General features: G+C 40.6%; 1 protein-coding gene across 1 annotated transcript in view; it reads left to right on the plus strand.

Moving 5' to 3' along the window:
• The window catches only part of MED13L (mediator complex subunit 13L), a 199996-nt gene that overhangs the window by 166402 nt on the left and 10224 nt on the right, over positions 1-23370 (plus strand). Inside the window, exons 16-27 of the mRNA XM_068412543.1 lie at positions 1599-1804; positions 3747-4693; positions 5368-5547; positions 7223-7446; positions 8045-8237; positions 10220-10664; positions 12118-12337; positions 14996-15184; positions 17714-17937; positions 18389-18531; positions 20178-20336; positions 21356-21532. Coding sequence (XP_068268644.1) covers positions 1599-1804; positions 3747-4693; positions 5368-5547; positions 7223-7446; positions 8045-8237; positions 10220-10664; positions 12118-12337; positions 14996-15184; positions 17714-17937; positions 18389-18531; positions 20178-20336; positions 21356-21532 — 3307 coding nt within the window. The remainder of the gene's footprint in view (positions 1-1598; positions 1805-3746; positions 4694-5367; positions 5548-7222; positions 7447-8044; positions 8238-10219; positions 10665-12117; positions 12338-14995; positions 15185-17713; positions 17938-18388; positions 18532-20177; positions 20337-21355; positions 21533-23370) is intronic.

Raw genomic sequence — 23370 nt, forward strand, 5'->3', positions numbered from 1 at the left:
ATAAAGTGTGTCTAGTTAGAACCAGAAGTCACCAGCTCACAGGGCTGCACATGAACCTGATGCCTGTGACGGGGCTGAGCTGGTGGAGTTTTACAAACAATTCTGTTGAGAAAGAGGGATTTTTACAAAAGTGTAAGGGAGTCGGTTATCCGTGTCCCCCTCGTGAAGGCAGCGAACCACCTGGAAAGCTAGGCATGGACAGCAAGTCTGCTTGTTAGTGCAAGATCCCTTCTTCCTTCTCCCCTAACTTCGTGACTTCAAGGCATGACGAGAAAAGGCGCCTTCTTAGAGGCTTTACCAAAGCACAGCTGTCCGTCTGCCTTGTACAGTTTGTGTATCTACCAATTTTTATACCATTATAGAAGTTTGAAATAAGGTTTTATAAGGTTTGTAAGACTTTGCCTTGCCACGGACCTTGCTAGTTTTTTTTCTGTTTGTGCAGTAAACTATTTGCTTAAGACTAGGATAAGTTGGGCCTGGAAAGAAAATCTGTATTGGAATTTGTTGAGCTGGAAGTTTTTGAGTGGGAACAGATTTTAGGGCATCATTGATACTGAAGATATTTTAATCTCCCTTACAACCATTTTAGGAGTATTAAAATACATATTTTAATTCTGCCTGATAACATTTCCAACAGCACAGTTTACTTGCTTTTAAGTGTGTCACACCTGCTCATATACACCAGTGGGGAAACAAGCACCTAAACCCATTGCTAATCATTTTGAGACATGTAAGTAGCTTTCTTGTGCTGAGTATTCAGCAGCTGAAGATAGTAATCCACACATTTCTCATCTCTCAATGCTTTGCAAGGTGCAAGGGAAAAATGCAAAATTTAATGAGTTGTTAAATACTGAAATTCTGAGAGAGACTACTGTTACTATTTTAATGATGATTTTTACTTTGCAGTAGTGCCTCAAAAGGACTAGCTCTTTTCTTCTGAGTGAAAGCTGGAATAGCTCTAGAAACTCTGGCTGAAGTTCTTGGCATCATTCTCTGCAAACGTGACAGTCAATGAAAGTCCAGTTTGACTGGACTTCATTTATATTTATATTTTATATTATGCTTACTAGATTGTTTATATATTTATATTTAATATTTGGAATGTGTAAAGTGTCTGCTGGATTATTTATAAGTGTCCGTTACTTGGATTATATTAATCCCCAACATGGGGGTTATTCAGAGGGGCTGACTTAAGGCACCTAAGGTTTCTTCACACTGTGACTTGGCCTCTCTCTCCATTGTCAGTATAAAAATCTTGCAAAGACAATCTTTTAAGTGTCTAAAAGTTAGGTAGTATGAAAATTTCATAGTCCACTCATTTTTCAGACATAGTTTGTCTTAAATGAGTCTAATCTAGTTGTGAAATCTACTGACATTAAAGTTGTGTAGCATCAGTGTAACAAGGAGCCTCAGCTGAGTTTCCTTGAGGGAAGAACTGCTCTTGAATGTTTTGTAGAATGAATAAATATACTTAATTTTGGAAAAATGCAGTTGTAGAGGGTTCAAACAGTACCGTAGGTTTTAATTAAAAATAAATATCTAAATATCAAGAGAAACCTTACCATGTTGTTGTAAACAATGTCACTTGGACGTTGCAGGATTTTTCGTACGTGCACAAAGTTCCATCATTTCAACCTTTTGTGGGCTCCTCCGTGTTTGCTCCACTGAAGATACTGCCAAGTCAGTGCCTCCTACCTCTGAAGGTACCAGATGCCTGCGTTTTCAGGCCTTCTTGGGCTGTTCCACCTAAAATTGAACAACTTCCTTTGCCGCCTGCAGCCACTTTCATTAGAGATGGCTACAAGTAAGTACAGTCTTGTAGGAAATTAGTTTGTCATGCCTATACCTAAAATGACTCATTAATTAAAATGTTTGCATGTATTATCAGTGCTTTACTACGCACCAGAACAGTAACATAACTTGCAGACCTGAACAGGTCACACACGGAGCTGCTAATGAGACAGATGCTGATGGGGTGTATGCTCTAAAAGAAAAGATGCCAAGAATGAGTGTGCTGTGACCTATAAGCAAACACTGCTGTTAAATTTAAAAGCTTGTATTCCTCACTCAGCTCTCAGAAATTAGCAATGTTTACAGAAGAAATTCTTTGCTGGAGATTTTGAAAGCTATCAAGAATTTGCACTGTTAAATTAATAAAAGCTCTTAAAAGGCATAATAGTAGTACAAAGGTCTCCTGCTGCACTGCATTCGTTTCTAGAGGAAGTAGCCTGTATCTTTAAATCAGTCTGTAAATCCTTTAAATCAGTCCTTTTCCAGCTCCAAAGGATCCTTCAGTGTTCTCAAAAGAATTGCAAAAAAGAAATTGTAAACCTTTGATAGTGCCTAGGGAGCAATTTAATTCTCGGGTTTTTTCATAATAGTAACTGATTCACCAGGCCTGAGCTGGTTATTAATTTCAGGTATTTGTTGGGGGAAAAACCCTTTCATTTTCAATATAATCCAATTAGAGTGAAGATTATTACTGCAGGCTTCTGACAGAGCGGTGATTGCCAATCAAGGCTTCTAGGTCACCTTTTCTTATTAGTCTGAGGCATTCAGTATGCTTCAGATTCAGAACTCCTTCAAACCTTTGTTCATTTTTTCCCCCCTCTCTTGCTTTGAGTTGGGCATACATCAGTTCAAGGTAATAAAATGATTCTAAGGAATAAGGTCTTCACTATTTTCCTTTTCAAGTCACCAATGATATATGAGCATTAAAATAGTACTGCTTTTAAATAACACGCAAAATACACAGCGAGACCAGACAAACATGAAAAAAACCTGTTTCCCCTCCTTTATCAAGAGACTCACTGAGTTCTTACACTTTTTCCTTGCCCTAATATCTAACGAACACATTTCAAGAAAACTGAGCAACTTATTAGCAACTTGGAAGGAGAAAAGTTAATTAAAGATCTTATTCTTTTGATTGGCTCCATATTACCTGTTTCTTGATATAGTGAGTCATTCTAAAGAGAAGGTGGATCTTATGGGAATGTACAAACTGTTCTCTGGTCACTTGAATTTGGCAGAAAATGACAAAAACAGAGCAATAAAAACAAGTCATGACAGGAGATGGCCCAAAAAATATGATTCTTAGCTTTACTGGACTAAGGGTTTGTAATGGAATGCATCCTATTGTGCTGTAGGCTGTGTAATCCTAAATGAATATTTGCATTTATAGTACCTGAAATGCTGCTCAGTTGCATACTGCCATGAGGCAATATCATATATGTGCCACATGCATGACTTCTGACAGCTGTTTAAAGTGATGATTTCTAAAATAAAGATTTCGATGCCTCTGAAATATTTTCTTCATTTCCACTAATGTATATCTCTTTACAGATAATTCTGTTTAAAACAACAACTACAATTCTTTCTCTTTTCCCTAAAAGAGTTACAAATATCCTACAATCTTAACTTGGTAATTTATCTAGAGATTCTTCTCAAGAGCATTTGAGTTTTAGGCCATGGGAATAATCTTTAAGAGGGCTAAGTGCCTGAGATGATAGCTTTTTATTATACTGATAAGAAACAATGGTGTTCATGATGAGAGTTATAATTTTAGTTGAGAGACACGAGTAAAAGGTTATGAGCAGAATGTGTGTTCTTTCTTTATTACAGTTACACTAAACCCTTTCAGTTTCCACCATCTCCTTGTATTTAAAAATAAGTTTTGACAAAATCAGTCTTCACAATCAAACAGTTTGTGATGGCATTTGACTCTGTTTTTCATTTATTTCTTGTAGCAATGTGCCTAGCGTTGGGAGTTTGGCCGACCAAGACTATCTTCAGATGAACACTCCTCAGATGAGTACACCAGTGACGCTAAACAGTACTGCTCCGGCCAGCAACAGTGGGGCAGGAGTTCTGCCCTCACCAGCAACTCCCCGCTTCTCTGTCCCCACCCCACGCACTCCCAGGACCCCAAGGACTCCTAGAGGTGGGGGTACTGCGAGCGGTCAAGGATCTGTAAAATATGACAGCACAGATCAAGGTTCACCTGCTTCTACCCCTTCTACAACACGGCCGCTGAATTCCGTGGAGCCAGCCACTGTCCAGCCCATCCCAGAGGCCCACAGCCTGTACGTCACCTTGATTCTTTCGGACTCTGTGTTGAACATCTTCAAAGACCGTAACTTTGATAGTTGTTGTATATGCGCCTGTAACATGAATATTAAAGGTGCAGATGTGGGATTATACATCCCAGACTCATCTAATGAGGATCAGTACCGCTGCACCTGCGGCTTCAGCGCTATTATGAACCGCAAGTTAGGTTACAACTCTGGGCTCTTCATTGAGGATGAGCTGGATATTTTTGGCAAGACCTCAGACATTGGCCAAGCTGCAGAAAGACGATTGATGATATGTCAAAGCAACTTGATCTCTCACATGGGAGAGGGAGCTAGAAGGACCCAGGAACCTCCAATGAGCCTCCTCCTCCTCCTCCAGAATCAGCACACACAGCCTTTCACATCTCTGAGCTGCTTGGATTATATGTCCTCCAATAATCGGCAGACGCTCCCGTGTATGAACTGGAGCTACGACAGGCTGCAGGCAGACAGCAACGACTCCTGGATAGAGTGCTTCAATGCCCTGGAGCAAGGCAGGCAGTATGTGGACAACCCCACTGGGGGAAAAGTGGATGAAGCCCTAGTAAGAAGTGCCACCGTACATTCTTGGCCTCACAGCAATGGTAGGGGTCAGAGGTTTTTTTTCCTTTGAAAATTTTTTTGTGACCTCTATAGATTTGTTTGAAACTTGCCAGTTGTGAAGCACTTAATCTATATGTGGGAAATGATATGCATAAAAATATTCTAGAAATAAAGTAGATTTCTGAAAGCTTTATAAATTACACCTAAAGTACCAATAATCCAGTTTTCTTTAGACTGTGTGGTCTAAATAGTGTAAGAACCTGTGGAAGTTCGCAAATCGGAAGCAGAGATGAAAAAAAAATCAGGTATTGAGGGGAGGGCAGAATTATGGCCCCTATTTTTTTAGAGAAGGGTATAAGCAGTCAGCAGAAAACAACTGCTCTGTCCAAAAGTGTCACCCAGGAAAAAAAAAAAGTTATTTGATAATCAAATATTACCTGTTTATATGCTGAAGATGCTCTGACTTCTCATGAACTGAGCTGGACAACAGTAACGTTGTAAGGTATGTGACAAGGACTATGACGACAGCTTTATTTCAGTAACGTTTTCATAAATTCCCACATGAAATGCCATTAAGCTAAATACGAGTTGTACAGATTTTATGGGCATTGTGAAGAGCAACACGAAGGAACGATAAACCAAAAGATGTTGCCACCTCAAAATAATTCTTCCTGTTCCTCACTGAAAATGATTGATGCTCCTTTGTCATTTGCAGTATTGGACATCAGCATGCTCTCCTCCCAGGACGTGGTGCGCATGCTGCTGTCGCTGCAGCCCTTTCTCCAGGACGCGATCCAGAAGAAGCGAACAGGACGGACCTGGGAGAACATCCAGCACGTGCAGGGACCGCTCACCTGGCAGCAGTTCCATAAGATGGCAGGACGGGGAACCTATGGTACATATATTGTGGTATATGCCAAGAGCTAAAATGAAAGCAGTGTTTTCTAGAAGTGTGCGCTTTATTCTGGAGATACGTTAGAAAAAATGCACTATTCGTACAGCTTTTGGGGCAGAGAGGGCCCCTTCACATAGCTTTGAAATGCCTTAAAAGGCATTTGAAGCACATGCTTGAATACTGTAGTGGACGTTTTACCCTTCCAGATGGATGAATATTTGCAGAGTGCAGAAATGCTGGGCGAGGATCAAACTTCCCACCTGAATCTGTACTTTGGCTTGTACTGGAGCGAGTGGGTATGTAAATCACGTGAACAGAGGAAGCTGTTCAAATGGTACCAAATCGTAACGGGGAAGAGGGACCTTCTGAGCTGTGCAAAGATCAAGAAGTGGGTGTGCTTTCTCCACAGAGAGCTTTGCTTGTTCTAAGGTTTCCCATAGTCTTAATAAGAAGTTTCAGTTTACGTATCTCCTGGCTGTAAGTGACACTTCTGGAAAATACGAATTACAGGATAGATTTTGTATGTGCGCACTTGCAAAATAATGACTGACATTTAAATACGTATTTCTCGCCTGCAATTTATTTCAGTCTTAACCGGGGCAGTCTTGCTTAGTTTTTTTCCTACAGTTCCATCGTGCTTTGCTTTATTTTCTCTCTGTTGGTATTTGATATATTGCTGCTTTCCTTGGGGCTGGGACAACTTGTGGTAACTACAGCTCCTGTCTAACGCTGTCGTGCTTCAGGAGTACTTCTAATCTAATCATTTTTGCAGCATTTGTAACTTTGAGAGTTAGGATTTGCCAATTGTTACCAGAGAATAAAACCAAAATTACCATATACTGAGTAGCAGAGCCTTTGATAGAGATTCAGTATTTTTTACTGAATGTTGACTTGTTAATAAAGTTGGATTATATTCTGCAGAAACTATTGGGTATGTTTTTGCTTGAAATTTTCAACACTGTTTCTAATGAGCACAGTGACTGGGAGATACCACGTTAAACTGGCTGGTCATCCCCTCAGCTGGGACAGCAAGTGCCCTGAGCGCTCCCTGTGGAGAGGTGCAGGGGGCGATTTTCAGAATTATGATAACTTGGCGTAGTGTTACACACCTGGGAATCAGCTGGCCTAACCACTTCACTTAGTAATTTTGCACAACCAGGTGGAGGTAGATCAAGAACTGTTAAATCAGGTTTTATGTATTCATGTTATTACTTTTGATTGAATAGGACCTCGTGAGATGTGGTTATAGTTATGACAAAGTAAAACCATGAGATTAAGCCTCGGGAAGCACAATACATATATTTACAGTCTACTGGAAGATGTTTTATTGCAACTTGCTAGGAAAGTTTAAATGGCGCTTGGATCGGCTCCCTCTACTTTGGCTGACTGAACTTTGATTTTTATGATATTTCTTAAGTACAATATAAATCTTTCTTTTCCTTTATTAAATATTTTTTTCAGGAAAAATACTGTGGGAGAACATGTTTTATCAGGCATGATACAGCCTCAATACATGTTTCTGCTCTACAGTCAAACTTCTAGGAGACTCAGCATGGCAAGGAATCAGTGATTTCCAATATTCCTGGAAAAGAACCCACTTCCTGGTACATCACAGAACCTGCTGCAATTATACCAGTTATTTTAACTTTTTTTCTTTCTTTTTTTCTCTTTGAAGGCTCTGAGGAATCTCCTGAGCCTCTTCCGATCCCGACTTTACTAGTGGGTTATGACAAGGACTTCCTGACAATCTCTCCATTCTCCTTGCCGTTCTGGGAGAGGCTGTTGCTAGACCCGTACGGGGGCCATCGGGATGTCGCCTATATCGTGGTGTGTCCAGAAAATGAGGCCTTGCTCGATGGAGCCAAAACTTTCTTCAGGGACTTGAGTGCTGTATACGAGGTTGGAAAGAGGAACCACACTGAATTACTTCTTCTTAAGTGTCATTTCTGCTCTACTGCATGTTCATTGGGAGAGATCCATGGTTTTTAAAGTAACAATTATTTGGATAAGGATTTCTTTCATTTTGAGGACTGTCTGCACTTTGAGTCCAAGAATACTGTCTGAGTTATACTGTGATTCTCTGTGCATGTCGGGGTATTTGTTGCCATCTGCTCTTTCCAGTACACATTCTCTTACTTTATAGAGGATATAACACTGGTATTAATACAGTTGCAACCTAACGCATGAAGGCCCAATCCAACCTAAAGAGCAAGGAGTGGCTTACTCTTGCTCTCTTGTAATTGCTAGGCTGGAGATAAAATCATTTCCTTTTCAGCATGTACATTGTGTATGACTGAATATGTAAGATTACTTTGTAACCTTAGTTTTGCTCTAAGTGCAATTCAAGTCAACAGAGACACGAAGCCTTTTGGTTTTGTATTTATTAAGAAGCCACCAGATGTATGCTGGTAATAAAGGGTTTATGCTACAGACCCATCTGCATAACTTATTTAGGCGCTTGGCATCTAGTCACAAGCATTTCTTCTTTCCTCCCCAGATGTGTAGACTTGGCCAGCACAAACCAATCTGCAAAGTGTTACGTGATGGGATTATGCGGGTGGGAAAGACCGTGGCACAAAAGCTGACGGATGAGCTCGTGAGCGAATGGTTTAACCAGCCCTGGGGCACTGAGGAGTGTGACAATCATTCCAGACTCAAACTTTATGCGCAAGTTTGCCGGCATCACCTAGGTAAGTCCACCGTGGCTCTAGCAAGGCTGTTCCATTTTCTGTAGGTATTTTGGAGGTTATTTGCAGTAGGTGGAAGCAGGAGCCTTTTTCTTAAGGTACGGATTATGATCTGTTTAAAAATAAAAAAAGGTATTGTGAGGCTTTGTCTTAATTTCTTAATCCATTTCATGTTAAATTTGCCTACTTTAGGAAGTTTTGTTGTTGTTTATCAGTCTGGTGATCACGTCAGAGATTCAAAAGCCAATTCTTACCTTTTTAGAAAAGTCAGTTTGGTGTAAGATGTTTGTACGTCTCAAAGATGTTCCACACCAGACCGACTGTATACATTGATCTGGTTTATGTGCTACTGGTATGTATCATCACGCCAGTGTGACAGAATGATGTGCGTGGTGCCTTCCACCATAACATTTATTTATATAAACAGCAAGTTCACTACAACTCTGCAAAGGAAGAACGAGTTAACACAGGTGAAAAGGAAAAAGTAACAGTATCCTTGATGACTGGGGCCTCAGTCTCCTGGGTGTTGATACTTGGAACCACGTTACCCTGAAGGCTTGGTCTCCTGGACCACGTGTAGGCTTATTTCCATCCTGAAACAGTGCCATATTTTAAAAGATTAGTATTTTTTTATGGCAACCAGCCATATTTGTTCTTTTATAACGTATCAGGTGTGCTTGTTTCATGAAGGAGTGTGGAATCTATGAGTGGGGAAGGGTATAAATTTTGCTGGGGTGGTATTAGAAGACTGGTCCTGGCTGAGCCTGAGATGAGCCACGGACTCATCTAACATCTCTCCCAGATTTCGTCTGGGGAGACACACAGTGATTCCATTCCGGAATGGATCCAGAGGCAACATAACATGTATTGTGTATATGACTTTGAAATGGGATCTTAGCACAACACCCAGACCCATCCAAAACTGGAAATACATTTGCTGAGGCAGTGCTGGTCAGCAAGACAGGCAGCAATCCTAGAACACCAGCCACCTAAATGTTGTGTGCTTGAGCTGAAATGTGCAAACTATTTTTTTTGTTTAAAAATAGCCAGGAACCTCTAAGTGGTTTCTTGCAAAATGCTCACTCCCTTTGCTCTGACAAAGGCGTGAGAATTCTTAAGTCTGTTTGCTTTGAGGACTGGTGATTTGGTTTTGGAAAAAAGTTTAAGCAAACACATCAGAGTTAGCTGGGTGGTTCTACAGACTGCTGAATGCTCACCCCATCCTTTGGGGAAAGCTTGGCAGAACAGGCTAGGACTCATCTATCTCAAATGACCCCGTTACCTCATTCAGTCTGCCTTTAGTTTTAATTTACCATGTAACTGGGAGGGAGGAATTATTACAACACTACTTCAATACCCCAGGCTTACGTGCAGAAATATGTAGCATGTGCACAGCCAGTTGAGGAACTGGGCTGTTCAGTTCACACCTGAGGCAGGGTATTGGAAACTTCCCCTGCTGCTGATTTACCACCTCTGAGAGTAAATAAATAATAAATATTAATTTACTTATTTTTTTTCTTCATTTATTACTTAAAAATAATCACGGTCATATCTCTTTTTCTGATACCGAGGAGCAGAAATAACTGTTAAAGTTTGCCATTATTGTAGCTCAGGTCAAAAGGACTTTAGATTTTCAGTCTGACAAAGATAACCTGTAGTAGATTGCAAAGCTGAACACTAAATAAAGCTGTTACCGCAACACAATCTAGCCAGAGGGAATGACATGTCAGTACCAACTTCAATTCACAAAGCTCCACAAAGTCAGTCCTGTTTTTAAAGGTATTTGATTCATATCAGAACTGAAACCCTGAAGAACAGATTCCAAAGTAAATATTTATAATGGAGATTATATTCACTTAGCATTTTTATACTATCAGAATATTCTAAAATTGCAGAAAATCTTGTTATGACTTCATGGTTAACGCAGCTCACTTTGATCTGACAGGCTGTCATTAATCTCCTTTCCTCTGTATATGCTATTTCAGCACCTTACTTAGCCACTCTGCAGCTTGACAGCAGCCTGTTGCTACCGCCGAAGTACCAAACCCCAGCGCCAGCAAGCCAGACACAAGCAGCACCTGGGAGCACTGGACCTGCACCCTCCAACCCAACATGTCTCTCGGCTGCTGGGGCCCCACCAGCAGGCAATGCTTTTAACTCCACGCCCAGTGGTGGGACCACGAGCCTTCCAGCGGGAAGCAGTTCATCCTCCGGCTCCTCTGTGCCACAGCTCTCAGCATCTTCTGCAACGCCCGGCGTGAACCAGATGGCCACTACCTCTACTCCAGGGTTTAGTGGGAACACTGGTTCAGGGCAAAACACCAGCACTGGCGTAAACACAGCAGAGCGCTCGCAAGGAAGCACAGGTCCCGGAGGCGACACGGAATCGGGTCAAAACTTACCACAACAGCAACAAGAAGGACAGGAAGGGTAAGTTACTTAAGTGCTCAAATGACTCAAAGTACTTCTAGTTAAATCCACTGTTCTCCTGTTTTCATGCAGCTCATAACCTTTCAGCCTTCTGTAAATCCTTGAAAGGAGAGGACCTTCTGACACGGGCAGTACTACTGACCAGTTGTAAATGGAGCACGGCCCATTTTTATTTGTTTGTAGTAGTTACTGATAGAGGGGAATTGGAAAAAACAACCCTCCCCTTTTTCGTTACAAGAAACAAAGCTTGATTCAACTGCGTGAAGGTGGGTGTTGCAGTGCCCTTTGGGATGCCGTAGGATACCCCGCTGGCCTGCATTTGGAGGACAAGAAAAATTCAAGGTGTCTCATAGGTTCTGTGCCACACCTGCTGTCTGGGTCTCACGTGTGGCAGGTACTGCAGGGTATCTCACGTGACACTGAATGCCTCTTAACCTGGGCAGCCCCATCACGCCTGGCATGTTACAGATACAAAACGCCATCCAGGGGTTTTTTTTCAATTTTCTTGCACTGCAAGTATTGTTTTGCAAGCAGGTGTACTGTGAGGTCAGAAAACAGGATTATATTGCTGTTACTTTAAAATAAACTTTAGCAGCCCAACTTTTTTAAAGACTTCATTATAAATACTCATCCATCAAACATAAAAATTAGGAAAAGGTTTCTTTAGCATCTTATGTAACTTCCTAAGTGACCACGTTTTTCATTACTCTCATATTAATGCATATTACCGATAGTCATGATCTATGTTACGGAGTTCCTGTGTCTTAATGAACAGCCCACATCCTGCTGTAGTGCGGGTTATCCTTAAGACATCTGTTCACTGGATCTGGGCAAAATACCATTTTATCAACTGCAGCGTGGCTTCTGACCAAGTAGGTCTGAGCTGCTTCTGATCACTTACAGATGTTGAGCCTCCCATTCACAGTTGAGGCATGGAGAAGTGTTTTACCAAGTAAAGAATGTTCAGTTGCTCCTTCCATTACCAATGGAACCTTTTCTGTAACTAAACAGAGGACTTGAGTCTCCATGAATATTACTATGGCACTTTTCCTCAGTTCTCAACTCCTTCTCTCCCCTTTCCTTCTCTCCCAAAAGAAAACCCTAAACAGCACCAAAAACCAGGCATGCACAAACATAAAAAGAAAAGTCACAGAGCTAACATCAGTCAGCTTGTCCATATTCTTCAGATATGATCTATTCTAATTGCACTAAATGAGATTATGTTAGACTTTATGGTATCTTTAATGCATAATCAATAGCAGGTATTTTGGGTTAAAAACTGCTGTGAGTAAGTCATCTCTCGTCAATCACTGTTGTCATCTTTGCTTCTGAACATAAGAATCACTAGTCCTCCCCTTTTTCCTCCTCTGCTTCATCCTTGCACGCTTGTACAGAATAACAATAATTCACAGTTGTACCTTGCTTTTGAATTTACCACCCTGTGTGTCTCTAGTGTTACAGAGCGGGAAAGAATAGGGATTCCCACGGAACCAGAGTCTGCGGACAGCAATGCCTATCCTCCAGCAGTTGTCATCTACATGGTGGATCCTTTTACCTACACCGCAGATGAAGAGTCTGCCTCGACCAACTTCTGGCTGTTAAGTTTGATGAGATGCTACACAGAGATGTTGGATAACTTGCCTGAGAATATGAGGAATTCTTTCATTCTCCAGGTAATTCTACTTTCCTTTGTATCCTCACACTGGAGAGTCATTCTGTCACAGTATTACTTTTGATACGTACGCTGTACTGAAAGTTACAAAATAGGAGATAATACATAAAATTTAGGTGACGTTTACAAATTATTTTATTGACAGTAAAAGGCTACATATTAAAAAAAAAACCACTTGCTTTTGTTTTGATGATGAAATTAATTTAAGGTGGCCACAGTATCATGACGTCAAATCTGTTGCATGGTTCTAGCAATCATATATGCTAGATGCTTCCTGACGAAGGAGTTCAGTTATTGAAGTTGCAACTTGGGTTCCCATTGCCAAAACCGTCCAGTTGCTCCTTTGATGACTTTGCATGTTGAGTTATTTGCTTTTTATATTCTCTCCGATTTATACTTTTCAGTCCAAAAGAAGTATGTGAAACCAGACATTTAATGCGTGATTTAACTATTGTATTGTTATTATCTGCTTCTTAAGAATAATTTACCATGTAACTTGGCATATAATAGTAGTTACTTACTATGGAATTACTTAAGAATTGAATTTGTGTAGTCAGAAGCAGAGCTTGGCCTGTTGCCCAGCCTGCCTGCGTTTTGCCGTGCCTCCTCCTCTTTCACAGGGGCTCAGGCTAAATAAATGGCAGGGAGAACGGGAGGCCAGAGATTACAAACCGTGCATGTACGTGTGCAACACGTGCAAGAAGCAGCCTGTGGATGATTTCTGTATACCTCATTCATATATGCTCAACTTGACTTAAAAGTATTTTAATTTAAATGATGAAAAACAAAGAATTAAAAGTTATTATGTATCTCAAATTGGGCACGGAAAACAGTTATTTTTGGTAATCTTGACCTCATCATTCCCTGGAATGATGGGGGAAACAGTCACCAAAATATTTAAGACTTGGAGATGAACTGAAAATCAGATTCACAACTTCATATAGTGGTAGGCTGCAGGCAATGTAATTGATTCACACCTGAAGATGCTAAAAATAAAATAGCCACTGATACCGCAGTGTCTGAAATACAAGAACATGTAAACTGTATATTGAAATAGTATCTTACTCTGTATAAGACAACTAGTACTGTTTATTTTCTGGGCTCTTACAGTTTGTTTCTCAAAATATGTGGCATTTTGCCAGTTTAAGTCAAACTAGCAGACAATTTTCTCTAAGTAAAGGGTAACAGGATATAGCTACCAGCACACTATTCTCACAGCTGTACCACAGTATACACAAATATATGGTTATTTCAAAATAAATCAAACCCAAATGTTTACAGATTTATTACAGTTCATATACAGAATGTAGAAGCCCAGCTCCTGAAATTCTTGGATAAAGAAGTTTAAAACACAAAGTCGTATTTAGTAAGTAAAACATGCTACCAAAGTTGCAATGGTTCAAGCAAGAGCCATAGAGTAGTAAAAGTTTTGTGATACTTAAGTTTTATTATTACTGAAAATATTTGTTAGGAGAATCTGCCTGGGTCTTACAGTGTTAGATACAACATAAATATTTTGTATTGACAGTTTCTGCTCCAAAGATCTCACTGTTCAAAGGAAAAGACGTTTCCACAGCCATGTGTAGGACATGGTATTTCTCAACAGTACATTTGAAAAAAATGAGTTTACAGGGATTTAATTCTGATTTTAATAAGGATTTGAACTGAAAAGATTATTTTTGCTATGCCCTGTTTGCTTCTGAAGGCATGTTGTGCCATTTCTCCTTCCTGTTCTTGTTGTGCAGATGGGTCTTCAACCACCAAACTCAATCCCATAGGCAAATCTTACTGCAGGTCTGTTTCTTGCTGGTTGAACATGTCAGTTTAAGTCTTGCTTCACATCACTTTCTGAAGCAAATAAAACTGACCAGCAGCATAAGATTGCTGAGGTTCCACTGTTTACTGCATTGAAAAGGAGAAACAACCACATAAATCATTATAATAGAATTTTAATTCTGCTTTCTACAATCTTCTTGAAGATTGACACCGTAGTGCTGATTCCCACACGAACAGTAAACAAATACTAATTCTGACACAAACTCTGGAACCAAAGCTGCCTAAACACAAAGCTCAGGATACCGAGACGGTGCAGTAAAGGCTACCTGCAAATGGAGGTGTTGATCAGAAAAACAGTGTTAAAAAAATGGAAGGTATTTGAATATGGGTGTTTGGTTTTGGACTGAGGATGAAAAAAATTAAAATTAAAACTACCCCCCCCAAGTTTTAGAGTATTGCTTTTGAAAGCCACTAGTAGTTACTACTTGTGGGATACTGTGATAAATGTTATACATGCAAAATTCGTTCAGAGTTTCCAGTAAGCCGTGTTTGTCAGCACTGGTAGCTGTATTAGAGTACTCTTCAGTTATAAGCCTCCTTGGACAGTAGGGGTCTAGGCTTTCTGAGAGATTCTGCAACTTCAAATCTATCAGTATAATGGAAGGAGCAGTTTTGTGTCAGGGAATCCCGTCGCCGAATGTTGCCGCCATTCACACAAAAGGGCAGCAGCCCTGGTGGGAGCTACAGATGCTGTAATGCAAATAACTGAAGCCCACATGCAAAGTGTCGTGGTTGTTTAAGAATGTGTGAATCTGGTTTGATATTAATGAACAGCTCTTTGTTGACTTTGAATCACATGTTATTGTTTCTATGAATTATATAGATTGTGCCTTGCCAGTACATGCTGCAGACAATGAAGGATGAGCAGGTTTTCTACATTCAGCACTTGAAGTCTCTGGCATTTTCCGTGTACTGCCAATGCAGGAGGCCGTTGCCCACCCAGATTCACATCAAGTCCCTCACAGGCTTTGGGCCAGCTGCCAGCATTGAGATGACCCTCAAAAATCCTGAGGTTAGTATTGGTGTCGAGGAACTGAAAGGCTGCTCATAAACTGTAACCGCTTTTCTCAAGTATGAAAACAAAGAGTAGAGAAAATATTTTTAGGAGTATTTTTGCAAGGTATAGAAGACACTGATAATATAAAGGGAAAATAGTAAGAAAAGTGTCAGACTACTTACTTTCAAAACATTTTAAGCTTCTGGTTTTGAGTCGTAAAGTAAAAGGTTAAATTAAGTGCAATGTGAAAGAAGAGAAAATGCCATTACCTGGGTTTCTGAGACACTTTGTAGTTTTAGTCTGTACTACTCCTACAAGAAAGTGTTTATGTCCAACCTTTATTTATATACATATATATGCATATATATGAAATAAGTTCCTGTGCCTAGTTACAGGTATTATATTAATTCCCTGAGGTCATGGAGAAATCCCCCTATTTCAGTGGGCTTATCTTTCATCTGTCTTTAAACTGTAAATATTCAAGCCCTGTTTCTGGAATTTCAGAGATTTCAAAAGAAGAATAATCCATCCTACTTTCCATGAATGTTTTTCATTCTTTGAAAGATAACGATGACTGGTTTATTTAGATTTAATGGACCAACTAAACACTTAAAACACTTACCTTGGGATAAAGACATGCTTGTTAGGGTTTAAAAACCTGGTTTCAAAATAATCATAAAACCAACCTATCAGCACATTTCATTACTTGCATAAAACCATAAGCTCTCACTGAAAACTTCTAAAAGCAGGATCACCCCAGGCGTCTCCACATTCTCTCCTCGTGCTTCCCTCAAAAGGTACCTGTTCAGCAGGATGGATTTTTGCAGCAAGTTACAACAGTCATACTTCAAGCTATGTAGGTGTAAGAGGAAAAGCAATAATTTGCAGACCCCTGCAAGCATCTCCCTCCCTTTAATTAATGTTCCTGCCCTGTTGCCAGGGTGCTGTACTTCCAGAAAGTGACAAGCAGAAATATGATAACCCTTAATGTCTCTAAGAAAACACCGTAACTTAACTTTTTCTCTAAGCTGATTAATTTGCACTCTGCATTTCATATTTAATTTCCTGAGGAGACAGAATATGCCAAAAAAGGGGCAGATGTTTTCCTGAGCAGCTTGCATTTAGCATACTTAATTAGTCAGTTGTCTCCTTTTCCCACTTCACACGCACTTGCTGTCAGTCTGCACTGCAGACGTCCAAGCTTTGCCTGAAAAAATACAGAAAATACCCTGACCATTTCTAAATTACTGAGCAAGTCTCGTCAGGCCCATCATGTTTTTTCTTCAGAGAGGAGTTGTAAAGCAAAGATGAGTTTGGGGGAGACTATCTGGAAAGCAACTTTGCAGAAGAAGACCTGGAGGTCCTGTTGGACAAGTTGAATGTGAGCCAGCAAGGTGCCCTTGCAGCAAAGAGAGCCAACAGCCAACGGGGCTGCGTTAGGAAGGGTGCTGAGAGCAGAGCAGGGGAGGTGACTGTTCTCCTCTCCTCAGCACTGGTGAGGCCTCACCTGGAACACACTGAGTCTGGTTCTGGGCTCCTCAGTACAAGAGACACGGACATACCAGAGCAAATCCAGCAAAGGGCCACAAAGATGATTAAGGGATGGGAGCATCTGACAACTGAGGAGATGCCGAGAGAGCTGCCAGTTGTCAAGCCAGGAGGGCTCTGATAAATGTGTATAAATACCTGACGGGAGGGAGTAAAGAAGATGGGGCCAGGCTCTTCTCAGTGGTATCCAGAGACGGGACGAGAGGCAGTGGGAACAAAGTGAAATACAAGAAACTCTGTTTAAATGAAAACGCACAGGAAACCTTCCTTACTGTGGGGTGACTGAACACTGGAACTGGTTGCCCAGGCAGGCTGAACAGCTCCATCACTGGAGATGGTACCCACTATCTCTGTATGGCCAATGCGGGGGATGTTCAGAGGCCTGTGCAACGTCTCTAATGGACCACGTTTTGAGCAGGAGGAGTGGACTAGATGATCAGAGGTCCCTTCCAGTCGCTGCCTCCTGTGATTTTTAATTTTTTTTTTTAAATAAGATAGATTTAATAGCTTATTACTGTCAGACTCTGCAGGAGGACTGCACCTGTGTTATTTACAATACTAATTTGCTTCTGCTTATTGTTAAATGATGTTGAATGGCCTTGACTTCTTATAACCTTTTACTGAAGGGTGAGGAGTTTGTTTCTTAAAGAGAAGCACTATCACACATACAGCAGATCTGATGAATTGGTTCAGTTCTGATTCAAAACCCAAAGTATTTCTGAAATTAAACTGTGAGCTGTAAGACTTAAAGAATTTCTGACATCATGCCTGATGTTCATCAAAGTACATTATACCTAATGCCTGGATAGAAAATTGCATGAAGTTGGAGCTCTACCCGAGTCCTGCGTACCTCACATCAGATCGTGTTGTCCAGTGGTCTGTAGGTAGTGTTTATTGGTTCAAACTCACATTTTTCTGTACAATCTGTGTTTGTGTGTTTCTTGCATTAAATAGTTTTTCATATATCTGCTGATGATTGTGTTGACTTCATTGCAGAGGCCCAGCCCAATCCAGCTGTACTCGCCTCCTTTCATATTGGCACCCATCAAAGACAAACAGACAGAGCTGGGAGAAACATTTGGAGAGGCCAGTCAGAAATACAATGTGCTTTTTGTTGGCTATTGTTTGTCTCACGATCAGCGCTGGCTTCTGGCATCCTGCACTGACCTTCATGGTGAATTGTTGGAAACCTGCATAGTTAATATTGATTTACCAAACAGGTAGAAACCTTTATTTTTCACACTACATAGTTGTCACCCCTCACTCTTATTAGTTTCTTGCATGTCCCTTCTAATATTTTCTGCTGATGTGATCATGATAATGTTACAGCGATAACATTTCGGTTGGCACTTTTATAACTTATAAACTGCAGAGGAAAATAGTTCCTGTGTTACACTTGTTTTACAAATGCTACCTACAAATCTCACCTTCAAGAACAACTGGTATGTTGCTCAGCATATTGTCACCTCTCGCATGTCGCTGCAATAACAGTACTGAAAGCAGACACATACTTGTTCTGCTGCTTGTTAGTAAAAGGTAAGTTTGACACTCCACAGAAGTGTCCGGACTCCTATAGAGGGTAAGCAGTGAAATAATTATACAGTACAGAAATCTGAATATTGTCCTTTATTCTCCTCTTCCCTTTTTTTTTTTTCCTCCCTTAACCTCCAGGTCGAGGAGGAGCAAGTTGTCTGCACGTAAAATTGGTCTGCAGAAGCTGTGGGAATGGTGCGTCGGTATTGTACAGATGACATCACTGCCTTGGAGAGTCGTCATCGGGCGGCTCGGCCGCCTGGGCCACGGGGAGCTGAAAGGTACGAAACGTCAGTGCTGTCACTGCCTGTGGGTTTGGAGTGAAGACGTGGCCTCAGCGTGCAAGGCAGAACGACCTACAGAATTGACCACAAACCGTTGAAAACAGAAAATTGAGAGTGATAATCCAGCCTTGGCACCGAGTTTTTGTATTGATTTGCATAATCAATTTGCCTGTTTGTACACTGGGTTTGACATCACTCCCTCATGTCCTGTAGATGTTGGGTAGATTGACTAGTGTTTGCACGGTGTATTTCCAAGTGGAAGTCATGGGTTTTGTCACATGTTAGAAAAAGATCTGAACAATAGTTATCCTGTCACAGAAATAGAAACAGGATTCAATTCTGATTCCTAAACTTAAACATAAACTAAACAAACAAAGAATTCTTGCAAAAAGAGTTACTGAAGAAAAAAAGTATTTTTTTTTTCTGTGATATACAAAACGAACTGATAATCAGTGTTAACCAGCACTAAGGTTCTCTCTGCAACCTGCAAAGTATTCCCAAGGTTTAGCATTCCTCATGGCTCTGGGGGAACTGGAGGGAGCTCTGGAGTGTTTAGGTGTAGGTACCTTAATCCAGCAAGGGCAGGGACTGCCTTGCTTCACCTGAACAGTGATTCCTCTCACTGCTCTAAATACACACAGTCATCATCTTTTCTTCCATTTCTAATGGCTGTGGCCACTATTCAAGTTTTGTTTGGTAACTGATTGGAAGAAAATGGGATTCTGAGAAGGTGCTCTCAGTCTTCCCCCATCTCCTGAGTTGGAACATGAAGATAAATTAGACAGGAGGATAAAGATATTTCATGGGTGTTTGTCCTTTTACATTAATAACTGAAGAAGACATTAATTCCTCTGGTTAGCTTATTGCAAGAGCTTTTGTATTTCATGAGACTGGGAAAAAATTGAAAAACAGCGCACGATAAATAACAATTCAGTCTGAAAGCACAAAGAAATACTCTAAGGGGGAAAAAGCAGTAATTAAATGCCTTCTCCCATATAGTATGTGCAGGGAAGATAATCAGCAACTCCCTCCCGCTGTTTGGACACAGAATGTCATTTAAATGGCTAAAAGTAGTTTCTTGAATGTACATCTGCACCTCCACTGAAATTGGCTTTATTTAGCGTATTTTATTCATACCAAAGTTTAACAACATTTCTCTGCTGTTGGGTGTGTGAATTCGTATGTCTTTGCTTACATTTCAAGTATTCCAATTATGCAGCATGTTAGCTGAAAACAGATGATTGTTTGAAAAAAAACAATCAGTGCAGTTCAGGAAAAGATTTGTATGTAAATAACAAACATTTAAAACTCTTTAAAAAAGAATGCCTGTATGGTGCCCAGTTTCACATCAGATAAGTACCTCTGCCTTACAGGTAGGACGAAAGACTCCATCCTCTTCAGTGCTTTGTCAGAGTAATACAGGTAGCTCATGGGAAACCCAACTACCACAGAATAAACTACTCTGCAGTAACTGCTTGAACAGCCAGCTAGCAGAGCCATGCCCCTTGTTTACGGGGGGGCGCAGTCCAGAATAATACAGTGTTAAAGAAATGCAAAGGGTTGTTAATATTTTGCTATTTTAAAGCACGTGCTGGCTATTGCAGAACTCCGCTCTGTTCTATCGTGATGTTTATTCATTTCAGACTGGAGTATCCTCCTGGGGGAATGTTCCCTGCAGACAATCAGCAAACAGCTAAAGGAGGTGTGCCGCATGTGTGGCATCTCCTCGGCGGACTCTCCTTCTATCCTCAGTGCCTGCTTAGTTGCCATGGAGCCACAGGGGTCATTTGTTGTGATGCCAGGTAAGTTTTATCCAACTTATTTAAACGCCCATAAGACTTCTCTTCTTTTATCATACTTACTACATGTTAATTTTGGGAGACTTTTGAGTCCAACAAGAAGACCTTGATTAGCGTGGCTAAATGTGATAGAAAATAGGTTGAGCCAGCAGAATTCCCAAAAATACCCCAGAGATGCTACGCTGGGAGTGTAGGCTCCTAGGGGGAAAGATTGCTGCATGCCACTGCCAAACTGGTGACCTTCTCCTGGGGGAGGTCGTGTTTTCAGGTAGGCCAGTTCTCAGCTGAAATGTGACGTTGTGATGCCCTCGTGCAAGGAGGACTGGAGACACTGTAAGAGTCGGCAGTGTGAAAGAGTAGGAGTCTGTAAATGGGAGGAAGGACAAACCTACTTGCCTTTTCATATGCTTAAGTTATTTAGAGCTCTATGATAAGCAGCAGTTCACAGAGTTAAGTTGAAATGGAATTATATTTTGAGGTTCTCTTTACTTATTTGTTGTATTACGTAGGCACGTACTTTTTAATGTACGTGGTGACATATACTTACAAACGACTCTGTTTTTTAGTTTAGAAATAAGATTACTACATGGAACAGAATTAAACAAGCTTGAAAATTACACATCAAGCTGAATAATTTTCAAAGCAGAGTTTTTGTAACATGAGAAAATAGATGGCAAGTTCTGCTGTCTTCATGTCAACCAAAGTGGGGTGTATTGCGTAATTATACAGATGTGTGTGTCAAAAATAAATGTAACTTGCTCATTTAAGAAGCAAATCTTTGACTAAGGGCTAGCAGAATGAAAGGAAGGGTAGGGCATTGTATGGGAATTCACATAGCTAAACATTATCTACAACTCGTGATCTTAATTTCAAGCTCTTCAAGTAATTTATTCTTTTTAAGAGAAGAACTTTTAAACACTTGTATTAGCTTGCAAACCTAGATTAGAAATTAATTGAACACAGAACATATATTTTGAAGATGATACAAATTAATGTCTCTGCTGTTGCTTCTGTCCTGGAAGATGCCGTCACGATGGGATCAGTGTTTGGCCGGAGCACTGCGCTCAATCTGCAGTCGTCTCAGCTGAACACCCCTCAGGATGCCTCCTGTACGCACATCCTGGTTTTCCCAACCTCTGCTACTATCCAGGTAGCACCAGCAAATTACCCCAACGAGGATGGATTCAGCCCTACTAATGGTGAGTAGGCACGTGTCCGGCGTGAGAGGCGCAATGCTTGCGGATGCTCGGTGGCCTGCTCAGAACATCAGCAGAGCTGTACAGTCATGAATAAAAACAGTGGACCAGTGCTCTCCCACGGAGCCCATACCACCCAATTTAATTTAAAGAGCACAACACTGTACTTCATAGTTACTGCATAATATACTGTGTTTTTCTGAAGTCTGTTTCCAGATGATGCTGATTTATTCCAAAGGTGATACTGACCAATCAATATGCAAAATAGCCCAGACTACAAAATCCTTTTTCTTGTTGTGACTTCATCAGGCCAACTTGGTTTTTGTAGTAGTGGTTTGTTCACTTCATGCCCTGTTGTGTACAAAGCTTGTGAAGAAGGAGGTACTCGCTTTAGAATTTTAATCTTCCTGTAAAGTAGGCAAAATAGACCAACCTGACAATTCTTTTGTGGGCAGTGTGCTTCTTCAAGCGTATTTAACCCTATAGCTTGTGTTAGCAAGACTCTGGTTAATATTTTATATCAAATAAGTATTTTCCTAACTGTTTTGCCATACATCCCTAAAAATGATTGTAAAATAATTTAAACCAAGAGTAACTACCAACATTTACAACAGAAGTATTTTATGAAGAGGGAGGTTACAGTACAGAGAGGAAGAAAGGCTCACTATTTTTAATGAAAGAGTCTGCTTTGATCTGTTCCTCCTGGAATTTCAGTGGGCCTCACAGAAGGGAAGTTGCCCCTCTTAAGCAGCTGTCCTTCCAAGGCCCCAGAACCCTGACTGAATGCTGTGCTGACAAATGTTTAACCTGCATTAACCTGCCCTTTAGTGCTCCAGATGCTAATTAGAATCAGGTACAAGAACTGGCGTTTTCCAAAATGGTGTTAAATTTAATTTTCTTAACTCTGTTCTACTTAATGATTAAACTGCTTCCTACACTATTAGCCATCTCATTTATGCTTTGGAGGCTAAGCAGAGCATGACATGAGTTCTGTTTTGTTTACTGAGCTTGTAGGACAGAAGTTAATAAGCTAAGTTAATTCATTGCTCTTGCAATCCAGTGTTTCTCTTTAGAAGATGAAGGAAAACAACCACCTGCCTATTCCAACACTAGGACGTCAGGTGAAATTAGTTCAAGACACACATGTTCTTTTCTGTTTTCATGTGGAGTAAATTTTTCTTTTTCAAGATAAATTCTTTATTACAATATGTAGAAATGCACGACTCCTATTTAGGGCTCCACGTGTTTTAGTATAAATTTGGCTGCAATTCTAATTAATCCACTTAATTCAGACAGCTCCCACTGTCCCTTTCTGTCCCCTGAAATGTACTTTAAATGTCATTATACTGTTCAAACATGTCATTATACTGTTCAAACGTCTTTGCCTGCTGAGAAAATCCTGTAAACCATATTGTGATGCTTGTAATTTTTTGCTCTGTGTTTATAATGTCTTAGCTTTCCATCGTGTAAATTATTCGTGGTACCATAACCTGTGTTTCAAATGATTGAGTAATGGGATGTACTTCTCTTAGAATGCAAACCCATTTTCACTGTATCTTCATGCCCTTCCCACATATTAACATAAACCAAATTAAAATAGCGAGTTCTGACAATGCGACTGTAATTTCTGAGATAAAAGTAAAATATTAAAAGCTGCATTGTAGGAAATCCTGGTGCAGTAATTGAAATAATCATGGCAGTATATTGCATGGGAGTGTGGAGCAGGCCGTGCTGCCCTCACTGGTCCTGTGAGCAATTTCCGTGAAGCTGCTGGGGCTGCTCCCAGAATATTTTGAGCAAAATGCGCCGAAGCGCTGGTGTGCAGCCCTGGGAGCCCCAAG

The sequence above is a fragment of the Nyctibius grandis genome, chromosome 14, assembly GCF_013368605.1.
Source record: "Nyctibius grandis isolate bNycGra1 chromosome 14, bNycGra1.pri, whole genome shotgun sequence".
Taxonomy (NCBI): domain Eukaryota; kingdom Metazoa; phylum Chordata; class Aves; order Nyctibiiformes; family Nyctibiidae; genus Nyctibius; species Nyctibius grandis.